At 37.5% G+C, this 14,538-nt stretch overlaps 1 protein-coding gene and 1 long non-coding RNA gene across 2 annotated transcripts in view; one reads left to right on the top strand and one right to left on the bottom strand.

Annotated features, from left to right (window-relative positions):
* The window catches only part of LOC146490442 (uncharacterized), a 150,629-nt gene that overhangs the window by 24,972 nt on the left and 111,119 nt on the right, over window positions 1–14,538 (top strand). The gene's annotated exons all lie outside the window — the stretch shown is intronic.
* Window positions 1–14,538, bottom strand: part of LOC146490450 (cadherin-1) — a 29,229-nt gene that overhangs the window by 3,667 nt on the left and 11,024 nt on the right. Inside the window, exons 7-15 of the mRNA XM_085153219.1 lie at window positions 14,282–14,423; window positions 13,569–13,741; window positions 12,756–12,965; window positions 8,079–8,234; window positions 6,745–6,886; window positions 6,355–6,527; window positions 3,927–4,010; window positions 3,340–3,392; window positions 116–2,952 (exon numbers count right to left, since the gene is read on the bottom strand). Coding sequence (XP_085009345.1) covers window positions 3,375–3,392; window positions 3,927–4,010; window positions 6,355–6,527; window positions 6,745–6,886; window positions 8,079–8,234; window positions 12,756–12,965; window positions 13,569–13,741; window positions 14,282–14,423 — 1,098 coding nt within the window. The 3' untranslated portion in view covers window positions 116–2,952; window positions 3,340–3,374. The remainder of the gene's footprint in view (window positions 1–115; window positions 2,953–3,339; window positions 3,393–3,926; window positions 4,011–6,354; window positions 6,528–6,744; window positions 6,887–8,078; window positions 8,235–12,755; window positions 12,966–13,568; window positions 13,742–14,281; window positions 14,424–14,538) is intronic.

The following is a 14,538-nucleotide window of genomic DNA, read 5'->3' as shown; positions in this document are numbered from 1 at the left end:
AGAGAGGTGAGTAGCTTGAATGAAGCGATATTGATTCATTAAATCCTGAATCGACTTTTAAATATAAATGTATTTTGCCAGAAACGCCAGAATCTCAGGTTAAGGCTCACAAAACGATTTCAACAACCACCAACCAGTAAATGAGAGCAGGTACACGGACTCCACACAAAGACGTAAACACAGACCCGAAGCATCACAATCAGCTTTCTCTTCCTCGGCTTTCTTACCCGACGGCCCGTACACGGACACGCCGTCGGGTGAGAAAGCCGACAGCTCACTGACCGCGTCGGCGGTTTCCGTCTTTTTTGCGCTCGACTCTGAGCTGCTGGTTTTATCTCTCTCTAACCAAAATTCACTGAAGCAGCAGCAAAAGAAGATCCAAACTACGCTCCACATTTGATAAATCTCGTCATTAATCCCCTCTGACTTTTGCTGTTTTGCTTCCACCGCCTGCACAGCTCTCTCTCTCTCAGTATACTTCAAGAACAGTTTCCCATCTCAAATCTCTGTTTCCTGCATTATTCATTCGCTTTATTATGCACAAGTCATATACAGTGCTGTTGGTCACTGTTTTTCCCCACCAGAAAATGACCTTGAAAAGAATCATTTCTGCTGTTTTATAACGAAGAAATTGAAACTTTTTAAAATGATGCCAAATTGCAAAAGTTTTGCTGTGTCTGTAATCAAACCTCTGTAACTTTGCTCTGCTTCACTTCAGCAGCATCAGGTAATGGTCAGATGTTGATTCATGTTTTCTTCACTTTTTGTTGTACTGCAGAATATTTTAAAGTGTATCTGCTACAGAAAACAGGGCAGGAAAATCTCCTTCATGTTTTTCTGTTTTATCCTCAGTTACTTTGACACAAAGGCCTCTGCTGTGATGCTCACACCTCTGATGAAGTCTCACATGTGTCAGCGCTGATAAATCATCAGAATTATAATATTTCTGACTGTCTGAGGCAAAATCAAATTGAATGGAATCAGGACCTCGTGAATCGAATGGATTACAGAAATCAGTGATGATACCCAGCCGTAGTGAGCAGCCTAGGCCTGACAGAAGTGGATGTAGCTGTGGGTAAAAAGGTGGAAAGAACTACTGATAACTTTTAACTAAGTTAAGGCCTGATCCTTCTGAAATTCATAGCCAGCTCTGACACGGAGCCATCAATCTCTGTGCGCTGAAAAAGCAGCAGTGTATCCAGAAAACACATTATATGCTGCGATAAATGCCCAAGTGTCCCTCTAACACTGCCTTTCAGTGGCAAACAGGTCAGAGGACACAGGATGACATCATACTGTATGCCTATATGACATCATACTGTAAGGCTTATATGACATCAATCTGAATGCATATACGATATCAAGCTGTCTCGTTCCAGGACTTCAAGCTGAGTACATACATAGGTGGTTAGATAGATTTGTTTCTCTGTTGTGATGTCAAATATCAATGCCAGCTAGTACTTTTTCCTTTGGGAAGATACCATCTGTGCAGTCTGCAGTTCTGTTGAAGAAAGATTTTGAATCTATTTAATTATTCTTGGAAAATAATTTATTTCTGTGCATTTTTTCCCCTGCATCAAATTAAATTTGATTACATTGATTAAGCATCATGAGGTGGGGGGGTGGTTCCCTATTTTTTTTTTTTTTGCTGGGAGTTTGCAACCCTATTAGTTAGGTTGCTTAACACTGGCTGTTTTGTCACAATGCCATTTTCTGGTGGGTAACCTGGGTTCCCAGCACTCACGTGGTTCTTATGTTGAGACATAAGGTAATATGTCTATAGGTAATAAAAAACTGATATTTGACAAATGTAAAGGTTGGTGCAATGATAGAGATAGTTCTGTGTTCTGATCTTTAGGCTGAATAATGATTTCTCTGAAGTCAAAGCGGACATGCGTTGATAGGTTTTGCAGGAATATATTTATCTGTGTTAGTCAGTCTATTTGCTGGGAAAAGCTCACTAAAAATGATATGAATAAAAACTATAATTGCAGTAAAACCCTGTTATTAAGTAAAAATAATATGCAGCACCAGGTATATTTTAAACCAGACAATATTGACTGGATTGTGTTTTCAATTCATGAAGTGGTAACTGGATCTGAAATATCATTTGGCATGTCTCATAACAGCAAAATGATCCCTGCCATCATACACTTCCTCCAAAATATTTCGACTTTCTACACAACATCCACTTACAAGTTTCTTCTACAAACTTGTAAGTGGATGTAATAGTACTTTATTTTGAGTGTGCATCAAGACAAAGTAACAGTACTTAATTTCTTTGGAATTTAAAGATACTTTTGGACATAACCAACTGTGAACTTTTATGTTCGGATACCGATACTCTTAATTAGTTATATATGTTTCAGTTACTATAAAGAAGTATATTCCTCAGTGACAGCGTGATCATGTTCCAACACATCATCAAATCTATTGTTTATGCAGCTGCTGACTGTGGTTTACACCATTTGAATCTTTTGTTTTCTTTGACAAACAGAGTAAGAAAATCACTTGAAGGAGTGCTCGCTAGCATTCTAGTCCCACGATAATCATGGAAAAGAAAAGTAGCAGATACACAGCTCCCTGTGGAAGTTTTCTAAGACACATATGCAGAACTTCCCACCACCTACAAAATGCTTACATGTGAATAATAACTATGCTGGGAATTTATTGTCACATGATCACTGACAAACCAGCTTTGATCATTTTAAATGCTCGTATGAATGATAAATGGACTGGTTCTTATATAGCACTTTTATAACTCTATCTGAGCACTCAAAGCTCTTTACACAACCTGCCTCATTCATGCATTCACACCCATTCACACAAGCACTTTTTTTCTATGTAAGTGCTTTCTATCTAACATTCACACATGCATATGAAGAAAGCGTCATGTAGAATCAGCCAGTGATAGATGTCTCTGATGTCTTCGTGCTCCTTCTCTCCGCTTCTCTGTTTTGGGTAAAACACAACAAAAGTTTCTAGATATCAATACAGAGCCACCAATCCAGGGTGAACAATGTTTTTCTTCAAGGGGTCAAACTGACTCAGGATCAGTGGAAATGCAGTAAGTGGAACAAATCAGAAATTACTGTTTGTTTATTATTTTAAAAAGCTCCATTTTTGTTTCAATTTTGTTCTATCCAGAAATGTAGATTCTGTAACAGTAAGGTAAGAGTGCCAGCTCCTCGTGGGTTAATTAAGAAGCAATACTTCTTGTCAGAAGTTAGGTGATGTTAATATTAATTCTAGAAATGTTACAATGGGGGAAGTGATGACAATTAGTGTAGTTCACTGCTGGACAATTCAGTTTAAAAAATGAGATGTAGTTAAACTTACCAAGCAGGAACAGGAGACCTGAAGCTTTTCCAGGACTACTGGCTCTCCACCACCTGTTATTCAAACACAGGCTTTTAACTTTGCCAACTACCACATTTTGAAAACAAGGGGCAGCATTTTCACAGTGACAATGTTGCTACTGCTATCCTGTTTTTACTTTTGATGTTGGTTTTTAGCCCTCAGTTAATCAAGAAACTTTGCGTTTTTCCAAGGTCAACACTGGACATACAAATATCTTTTTAATATGTAGCCTGGTTTTGTACAACATGAAAGCACAGCCCTCCTGATATGGCACAACATCTCATTAACACACCTTGTTTCTCTGCATTATTTTGATAGCTTTAAGCTAATTTTGGATAATCCTGAACTACTATTAAACCACTATTCATGAAAAGTGTTCTCAGAAAATGTGTCAAGGAAAGAGCATTTCATTCCTTTGTAGTAATGCTGACATCACCACACTGAGAGCAACGGTGCCCAACACTGGGTCAGCCCAGAATCTATTTGACACCTCGGCTAAATTTGCAAACGTGGAGTGATTCTTAAGACCCTCTAGTGAAAAAGAGAACATTGATGTTATCTCTGACCTTGATGATTACTTGTGCTTGTCCAGATAACCCTTCTCCCTCCATATCTGCTGCCTGTACTGTCAGAGTGTACTGTGGATATTTCTGTTGGAGGAGAAATATAATGAGTTCAGCTCATCAACAAGAAGGATAAAACATTCTATCATCAGTTTGTATCCAAAGGAGACTCTGATGGGATACGTCTCATTTTAAAGTTCAGTGGAATATGCTAACTAATTTCTGTTTACATAGAGCTGACAGTGTCATGTGACAACATCCCAGCAGAACAAAGTTTTCAAGTTGATTATTAGCAACAGGAATATATGGAATCAAGCTTTTTTCTGAAACCAGAAAGAGCTGACAGACACTTTGATATTTGGTACATTTTAATGTTGCAGATTCATCTAATGCTATAATGCTGTCCACCCTATGAAGCTAACCACTAACTGTGTGGTAGCCAATATTCCCTCTAAGTTGCGCACGTGCGCAATTGCGCACTGCTGGCACGGTCTCTGCGCACAGAAAATCTGCGTTGCGCACAAAAAAAAAAAAAAAAACTAACCTGAATTGAAATTAAAAAATAAAATTTCAACAATTCTGTTTTGAAGTGTTAGTCAGTAAGTGACTGGCTGCTCCTGTATGTGTTTAGAACGATGCCACCTTATCCCATAGTCCAGCCAATGATGCGATTCACATTCGTATATACGCAGCTAATCAACGTGGTTGACCGGCTATGACAGCGTCCTTATGTGCCGACACCGGTGTTTTAGCTAGCAAAAACACCGTGGCTGATGAGGAGTGAATCCACGTTAATGACAACGTGTACAACCACTGGAGATGTGAGCAGGACAGACGGAACAATTGACGGAAAAAGTGTGGACTTTATACCAGTTTTTCAACTGTGTTGATCGGCCACGTAAAACCAGAGTTATGATAAAAATATCTGCAATGTTTGGTTTTCTTCCTGAATACTATCGTTGTTTATATTTACTGTGGGAAGAAACGGTAAGAACAGCGTTTTATAAGGAAAACGCTCAAAAGCCTGTGAGCAAAGACAACGCCAGAAAAAACCACAGCCTTTCCTGTTGGTCGAAAAAAGGTACCATGTCGACCAATCAAAAAATGATATGGCAACTTTCCCCCGTGTCTTAACAACTAGATGCCAGTTGTTAAGACACGGGGGGAAGTTTTAGGAGTGACGGCGGTGTTTTGAGATGTGAGAGATTTGTGACGTTTAGCGCAAATCTTGTGAAGTGAGTGTGTAGTTAGTGTGTAGTTATGTTGTGTGTGTCAGAACAATGAGGCGACTGCTGAATGTTACAGGTGTTACAGCAGTGATACATCTCCTGTTGTCAGGCCTGCAGGTATCAGGCTGTTGTTCTCCTTTATCTCATAGTGGACAGAATTTCTTTTGGGGGTGGCACAAATAATTTGTGTGGCATCAAATTTGATGCAGAACAGCTGATTGTTCTGTAAATAGTTTGAAATGTTTGTTTCAAAATGCCTTGGCTGCATTAAAAAAAAAAGCTGCAAAAAACTTTGTTGTTTGCCAAACTGAGTTACTTTTTTGAAGAAGTAACTATATAATTAATTGCCCAACATTGGTCATTATTTACTGTATTTTGCTGACAGAGAGTTACAGACTCTCTCCCAGACCACAGACGCATAATACAAGTCAGAGCTTTATGAAGAAAAAAAAAAGAAAGTTGTGTTTTTAAAATTGGAGTTCAAGTTATTTTTACTTCCAATAGTGTTAACACACTACACAGATCATGAACAAGATTTTTTACATTTTCATTGTAAGTGGGATAAAGCAGTTAATTAAAAGTAGTCTAACATAAATGTAAATGCTGTAATTTGATTATTTTAATAAACCATGTAACTTGGATGGATTAGATGCCGGCGTGACCACAGTGCACACTGCTCATGTCGCTCACAGTGGTCCAAGGGATCGCTCAGGGAGTTTGTGTGTTTGCTCAGACACGTGAAAAATTAGAGGGAACATTGGTGGTAGCATAGGCAGAATGAGAGCCAGGGAGTTTATTTTCCAGTTGCACTCAGAAGAGACAGTTTTATTTCATTTTTGAACATATATATATATATATATATATATATATATATATCTTTGAGACAGCACCAGATCATATTTAACTTTGTCTACACTGACACACCTGTGTTAGCCTACTTGAATTAGTGGACATAAGTGGACAGATATCAACAAGTAAAATGGAATGAAGTCGTGATATTTTCCTGCTTCTTTGATACAATTTGCTGTTTGTTAAAGCTGTTTTTAATTTGTAAAAAAAGGGGTACAGGGGAAAAGAAAAGTTAAAATTGCCAACTTAATAGTTGTTCTTCTTTTTCTAAATCCCTGGTACGCCAGTCATAAGTGGGTCCCCTTATCCCGAGCTGGCCAGTGTACTGTCACTGAATGCGTTAGAAGGCTAACCTCTCTGTCTAGTCCAGTGCCAGCAACACTGATGGCTCCAGTAACTGAGTTGATTTCAAACATGTTGTCACTGGGCAGCTGCGGATCCTGCCTCAGAATACGGTAACGGATATCTGAGTTGGCATTATCTGGTTCATCAGAATCTGTAGCCTCGACCTTAATCACTTCAGAAGCTGGAGAGAAAGAATTCAGAAGTGGGAATTAAGAACAGTCATTCAGGCTTTGTTTATCTTTTATTTATAGTAGGTTTACAATGTACGAATCCCACTTTACTGCAGCTAATTATAAATAAAGTACCTTATAACTATTAGCAACCGATTCCTTTTTCTCCTGTAAAAGTGAAACAAGCACACATAACAAGCAAGCTTAAATTAAAAACACTATCAGTACCTTGTACTGAGTTTTCAGCAACTTGTCCCTCAAAGGTGTTTTGAGAGAAGACAGGTTTGTTGTCATTCTGGTCGATGACTTTAACTGTAACACTCATGACCTCCTGGTGATCTCCACTTTCTGCCACGACATGCACTTGTAGCTGCCAATATACAATCATATTAAAATTATGTTGTTCAAAAAAGAATAAACAATGTACATTAATGCTTTTATTCAAAATAATAGGAACATTTTGGGGCTTTATTGGATAGAGAAAGTGTAGATAGACAGAGAGAAGGAAAGACATGCAGCAAAGGGCTGCGGGTCAAACCCACACCTGTTGCTGCTGCTGTGGTAAATTAAAAAAAAGATCTGTGAGAACTCTTTGGGCTTAAATTATTAGAAAGACTTCTGACAGCTCATTGTTCGGACTATGTTTTAATTAGAAAACAAAAGGTTATAATCTATTTTCTTACAAAGAACTACCATAAATATCTTTGGTAGATAGTGAAAAAACGTAATACTTTGATGCAGTATAAATGGGAGAGAAGCTATAAAACTTGTAAAATGTGTTCATCTGGACGTAACATTTTAAGTGTAAGAAATGTTGGCCATGAGTACCATTCAGAGAGAGTTGGGGAATGGCTGCAACCACAGCATTGTAAGATGTTGAAAGATGGTGGACAGGGAGGACGCTGGTTTGAGCAGGAGTCAAGGAGCCTGTTAATGTGAACGCCCTCTGAACTGAAGAGGGGGCCTAAGGTTTACATCTGTCACTGCAAATTCATTTGTATTTTAATTTAGATTCAAATAACATTTACATTCTGAAGCAGTAACATTATTTTATCCTTATGTTAATACATAGATTCAGTTACTTTTGCATAAAAACACTGCTTTCAAGTGGTCCAAGAGCTCAGAGCTTACTTTTTCACTTTCACTTAAGTAAAGAGGTTGATTCAGTACTTTTACCTTTACTGGAGTATTTTTTAACACAAGTATCTGTACTTCTACTGAAGTAAATTATGTTTGTACTTTTGGCACCGCTGCTTAATGGGAAATTTATTAGCTTGTCATTGAAATGAGGGTGAGACATCAGGAGCTTTACATAGTCAACATGTGGATAAGAGCTGGAATTGTTCACAGTATTTCATATATGTAGCTTCCAGTTTACCGTCAACTTGTTACCCCTGCCTGTCTGTCCTCCCTGCTTTCATGGGATATCACATGTTTGTTTGAATGGTAAAATTGGCTAAGGTGCCAACATCTTCTGGATAGATACTCAAGATTGTGTTGATTAGTTTTTGAACCAAGAAGGAAGAAAAACAGAGCCCCATATTAAATAAATGTCACTTTACCTTATAATGGGCTACTTCCTCTCTGTCGACTGGCTGTGTGACATACAGACTGCCAGTGTCTCTATCCATGGTGAAAAGGGCAACAGGAGGCTGATCAGCTCCTGGACCAGTGATGCTGTAATGTAAATTCTGCTTTTGATGTTCATCACACCGTATCTAAACAAAACACACCAGGATTAGACTACAGTTATAATATTGCACAACAACTATTGTAAAGCAGTTGTGCAGAGGTCGTTAGCTGTACTTTTTTAAAAAACATTTATTATTAGCCCATTATTAGTTTTAACAAATTTTACGTAATACACCATGGACATAATTTTTTTTTTAAATTAATACATAATGATAAAACAGAAAACAAAACAAACCATAACAGAAGGTAAGGGCAGATATACAAATCAAGTTAGCACTTCAAGCCGTTAAGTCCACAGTGTATACGTTACAGTTCTCCAAAAAGCTGTAGAATTTTGACCATATAGACCAAAACTTGTCCAGTTTATTTCTTAATGCATAAGTTATTTTCTCCATAGATAGTATAGATGTCAGTCAATTAAACCACTGAGATAGTCCACATATTTTTTGATTTTTCCAACACACAGCAACACAGCGCTTGGCTTCCAAAAGTCGATCGTTAACAAAGCTCTATTGTTTGCACAAATTTATTTGTGTATATATTTAAAATACATATGTTGGGATTGAGTGGAATCACATCACCAATGATTGGACTAAACAGATTTATTACCTTTTCCCAAAAATCTTTCACATGTGGACACTCCCATATACAGTGAAATAAAGAACTCCTATCCACTCCACACTTAATACAGGTGTCTGGGATGTTTGGGTTAAAATGATGCATTTTTGATGGAGTAATATATTGTCTTGTTAACCATTTATGTTGAAGTAGTTTAGATTAATTGTCTGACTCTGGGCCAAGGAGCATGATTTATACCAATCGTCATCGGATATATCCATTTGCAAATCATTCCTCCAAGCCTCTAAAATAGACTGTGTTGATTCTTTGGAATTTTCCATAAATAATTTGAACAATGCAGAAACTTGGCCTCTCTCATTTAGATGATTTATAACTGTGCTCTCTAGAGAGGAGTAGGTGGGGATTTCTAAACTGTTACCTTGTGTGGTTAAGATAACATTTCTTAATTGAAGAATTTAAAAAGAAATGTTTGACAGGGATAGAAAATGTACTTCTAAGTTGTTCAAAAGACATAAGAGTATTATTCCTAAACATATCAGACACTTTTGTTATACCTTGATCGAACCAAAGTTTAAAGCCTGCATCCGCCCTACCAGGAGGAAAGCTGTTATTTCCAAATATTGGAGTGAACCTAGAAAGTTGTGATGTTTCTCCCAAGTAGTTATGTGTTTCATACCAGATCACTACAGTGTTTTTAAAAAAAAGGGGTTCTTAGTTTGCTCAAGTAGTGCTTTCCTGTTGGCTGAGTAAAGATATAAGTTAGGGGGAATTTTGATTTCTGTAGACTACATAGAAACTCACGCTGGAGTCTGCTCATTAACAAAATAAAACATTGCTGCTCTGATTTGAGCAGAAGTACCATGTTAAATTAGGAAGTTGTAAACCCCCTCTTTCATAAGGAAGGAGATTCTGAGCCTTGCTCTTTTGCTATTTCAGATAAAGTTTCAGAATCGTTTTTGCAAATCTGAAAAGAAAGATTTTGGTGGAGAGAGAGATATTGATTGAAAAAGGTAAAGATATTTGGGCAAAATTTACATTTTTAGTATATTAATACTATCAATTAAAGATATAGGTAATTTTGTCCATCTATTTAGGAGTGTAATAACTGACGTCGTTAAGGAATTATAATTGGATGCAAGAATATTTCACACCTAGATAAGTAAACCCATGTTCAGATTGCAGAAAGGGAGGATTTTACAGAAAATGGAGGATTTTGTTGTTCATTTTTATTCAAAAATAATATTTCAGATTTTTTATTTTGTAACCAGAAAATGTACTAAATGTATTAATAAGACTTAATATGGATGGTATTGATTTGTTTAAATTGGTGCAGAACAGGATCATATCATCTGCATATAGGGCAATACGGTGGTCAACATTGCCTACTTTAATTCCTGATGTGTTTATGATTCCAAATTGCCATTGCAAGAGACACAATTGCCAAGGTGAACAAGAGAGGTGACAAAGGGCACCTTGTGTAGTACCACGATAGAGTCTGAATGGTGTGGAAAAAAGACGGTTAGTTAAAATCTCTTCTTGAGGATTGGAGTATATCAATTGAATCCATTTAAAAAATCTGTTTCCAATACCAAACTTTTTTAAAACTTCAAATAAAAACGGCCATTCAATCCTGTCAAAGGCTTTTCATCATCCATTGAGATTAATGCATTGTCTCTGGTCTATTTTTTCTCATAAATGATCTTCATGACCCTCCGTATCTTGTGAAACCTCTGCCTCCCCTGGATAAAGCCATTCTGGTCTGAGTGAATCATATTAGGCAAGAGAGTCTCTAGTCTCATAGCTAATAATTTGCAAAGTATCTTTTAATCAACAGTGAAATTGGTCTATAAAAACTACAATTAATTGCTGGCTTTCAATAAAAGGTTTCAATAAAAGTGTAATTGTTGCAATATTACATGGAGGGGGGAGAGACCCAGATTCAAATGATTCCTGATACATATCCAATAAGGGCTGAATCAAACTGTCTTTAAATATTTTGTATATTTTTATTGGTATCAGTATTGGTATCATCAGGCCCAGTTTTACCCCCTTTCATGTTCCTTATAGCATTAGTAATTTCTTCTACTGTTATATTAAGCTCTAGTTCATCCATTCATTTTTACGCTTATTTATTCTATCCTGTTATTCTATTGTTAATTTAGGTTTTACCTAATATTTATTGATTTTATTCTTATTCATTTTTTAATCTTCTTACTCTATTTATATTTATATTTATATTGTATCCCGTTCTTATTTATTTTATCTTTTTACCCAGTATATACTCTTATTAGGTCATATCTCCAGTGTTTCCTCAGAGGGCGCTCTCTGCACCGGGGCTGTGATCGACCGTGGCTGCTGGGGCTCTGGGGGTCCTCTCAGCCTGGCTGGGGGGCTTCTTTGCCTCCCTCCTGCTGTGTGCCCAGCCTGGAGGCTGCGGTCTGTGACCGGCTTCCGGTGCAGACGGCTCCCCATGATAGTGTTTCCTCACTTGGCTCATGCGTACCCAGTCCAATTTTACTTTTTAAGTGTGTGCGTGTGTGTGTGTGTGTGTGTGTGTGTGTGTGGGGGGGGGGGGGCTGCTTTTAACCATGTAAAGCACTTTGTGCTACATTTTCTTTTTGTATGAAAAGTGCTTTATAAATAAAGATTGATTGATTGATTGATCCATACCGTTCTAGGAAAATGCAGCTGATCTAAAAAAAAAAAATCATTTTTTTTTATTAAAATGAATTTAAATGCTCAGTTTTGTATAGCTGTTTATAAAAAGTGCAAAAAGAGTCATTAATATGTTTAGGATCAGCTGTGATCTGTCCTTCATCTAAGAATTTATTGTTCTTTCAGCCTGAGGCTATTTAATATGCCAAGCCAGTATTTTACTTGCTTTTTCACCCTGTTCATAATATGACTGTTTCAGTCTTATTAAACTGTTAGTAGCTTTATTTAATGACAAAATATTGAATTAGATTTAGATTTGGATATAAATATCTCTTCCTCAATGTCTTTTATCTTTTTCTCCAGATGGACCATTTCCATCCTAGATGCTTTTTGTTTAAAACTTGCATAAAGGATCATTTGCCCTCTCAGAAAGCCTCCCATTTTAAAGGAGCCGTGGTTTGAGTTGTATTATAAGCAAAGTAATAATCTATTTGCTTTCCAATGTGTTCCAAGAATTCTGGATCTTTCAACCAGAAAGATTGCAGTCGCCATCTAGTGGTAAATAATGGTAAGCTGGGTAAATATAATTGAAATGAAACTGTGGAGTGATCTGATATAACAATACTATCACACCAGGATTTAGTTACCATGGATACCAAGGATGCAGAAAGTAAGAAATAGTCAATTCTGGAAAAGGTGCCATGAGTGCTAGAGTAGCAAGATCTTATCTGGGTGCATGTTTCTCCAAACATCAACTAAATTGAATTCAGTCATAAATTGTAGTATTTCCTTTCTAGACTGCTTATGAGTTGAATTGACTCCACTTGATTTATCAACACTTGAATAAAGTGTGCAATTAAAATCTCCCCCAATAATGAGATATCCTGGAAATAACAAAACAGATTTCTAAAAAAAAAAGATGGGTTGTCATTATTGCATTCATGTGTATTAACCAAGTTCAATTTGTGTGAGGCTATTTCACATTGGACAATAAAATATCTGCCATAACAATCACTAATAATGTTAACAAGATTAAATGGTACTGAGTTATGAATTAGTGTAATTACGCCTCTGGATTGAGAATTATATGAAGCATGAAAAATGTGACTCGACAAATTAAAGCTCAAGTAATATTTTTACAAGAGACCCACCTAACTGCTGATAACACTATTAGAGTAAGGAGACGATGGCCGGATTCGATTCATAACTTGTTTCAGTTTAACCAGTTTATTCAACCTGCGAGTAAACCAATACAGAGACGTCCTGTGCAGAAACAAAAGTCTGAAGTTAATTTCAGAATCAGATTCTCTTACTTCAATTAACTTAATAGGATAGGGTCCTCTGTGGTTCTCAGTGAAGAAAATAGCTGGAAAAACACGTGCAGTGTTTGGTTTCATGTTGCTGCTGCTGTCAGGAGCATTACTGCTGCCATCTGTCACCGTGAGGATGACTTTGGTTTGTCCAGTTAACCCTTCTCCCGCCATATCTGTTGCTTGTACTGTCAGAGTGTACTGTGGATATTTCTGGTAAGATACAGACATCAGCTCATCAACAGGAAGGAAGAAACACTGACATCGGTTTTACAGACTGTAACACAGCCTTCAGACTAAAGCTCTTCATCTATGAAGGCTGATTCTGCTGGAAAGCTGAAGTTTAACTTGTTTAATATTTTGCTTATGACAAACATGATGCTTTTGAGAGGCGTGGCCAAACGTAATAAAATAAAGTATTCCTTGACCATTTGGCACGAGGCTGTTTGTTGTTGCTCTGTGAAGTCAGTCGCAAAGAGTTTTATGATGCTGCACCACAAACAGATTGCTCTGATCTCCCATAGTTTGCATGGAAGACACGGATTTATCTGACAAATTATTTGCCAAGTAGGAATTGTGTGTCCAGAAGTATGACACAAACCAGAAATGTAGACAGATAAACTATAACTATACTCCAGAGACTGTGTCAAATTTGAGTTTCATTATCAAAAAACAAAACATGTTTTTTTGCAGCACCCTCTTTGTGACTGATTTCCAGCAGTGACAGACTACTGATCCTGATTCGTTATAAAGTGTTTTTTCAGCCCTTAGGTGTAAAAGGACACTTGTGTTTTAAATGTGTTTAACAAATCTCACCTTTCTGTCTAGTCCTGTACCAGTGACTCTGATGCTTCCAGTAATTGGGTTGATTTCAAACATGTTATCAGTGGGCAGTGGTGGGTCCTGGTTCAGAATACGATAGCGGATATCTGAGTTGTCACTATTTGGCTCATCGTTGTCTTTGGCCTCAACCTTAACCACCTCAGTCCCTGGAGTGGAGGAAATAAAAAAGAAGTTCCTGAAGGTCTCTACACTGCTTCATTTACAAGATTTTCTGAATAAAATGGACGTAATGCAAAAAGTCTCCAACCCAGTTCATTCTCTGGTGCTTTAGGTGTCATTTTGATTATCTTTAAGTCTCTGGTATCTTGAGATTCTTTAAATATAGTGGACGTGGAGAAAACTCCATCACGGATAACAATGGATTGTATTTATATAGCGCTTTTCAATTCCACTATTCATTCACTCTCACATTCACACACTGGTGGAGGCAGCTACAGCTGTAGCCACAGCTGCCCTTTGGCAGACTGACAGAAGCGAGGCTGCCATATCGCACCATCAGCCCCTCTGGCCATCACCAGTAGGTGAAGTTCTTGCCCAAAGACACAACGACCGAGACTGTCTGAGCCGGGGCTCAAACCGGCAACCTTTCGGTTACAAGACAAACTGCCAACTCTTTGAGCCACGATCATCCAAAAACAAAGAAAACTACCAAAGAAGTCCAGAGGCAATAAGGTTTCTATACATACCGATGGCCGTGGCCTCAGCAACATTTGCATTGTACTCCACCGTAAAATAAGGTTTGTTGTCGTTCTGGTCGATCACATTGAGTATAACCTCCATGGGATCCTCAGCTCGTCCCCCTCCTTCTACCACAGCATGTATTAGAAACTACAGAGAAGATTTTAACATGTGTCATTTAGAAAGTTTCAGATTCATCTTTAAACGGAATCAATTATCTCTAGACGTTCAATCTACACACAATACAAACAAGGCAGAGTTGATT

The sequence above is a fragment of the Neolamprologus multifasciatus genome, unplaced genomic scaffold, assembly GCF_963576455.1.
Source record: "Neolamprologus multifasciatus unplaced genomic scaffold, fNeoMul1.2 chr13_unloc_1, whole genome shotgun sequence".
NCBI lineage: Eukaryota > Metazoa > Chordata > Actinopteri > Cichliformes > Cichlidae > Neolamprologus > Neolamprologus multifasciatus.
This window is presented reverse-complemented; position numbering and strand designations above follow the sequence as displayed.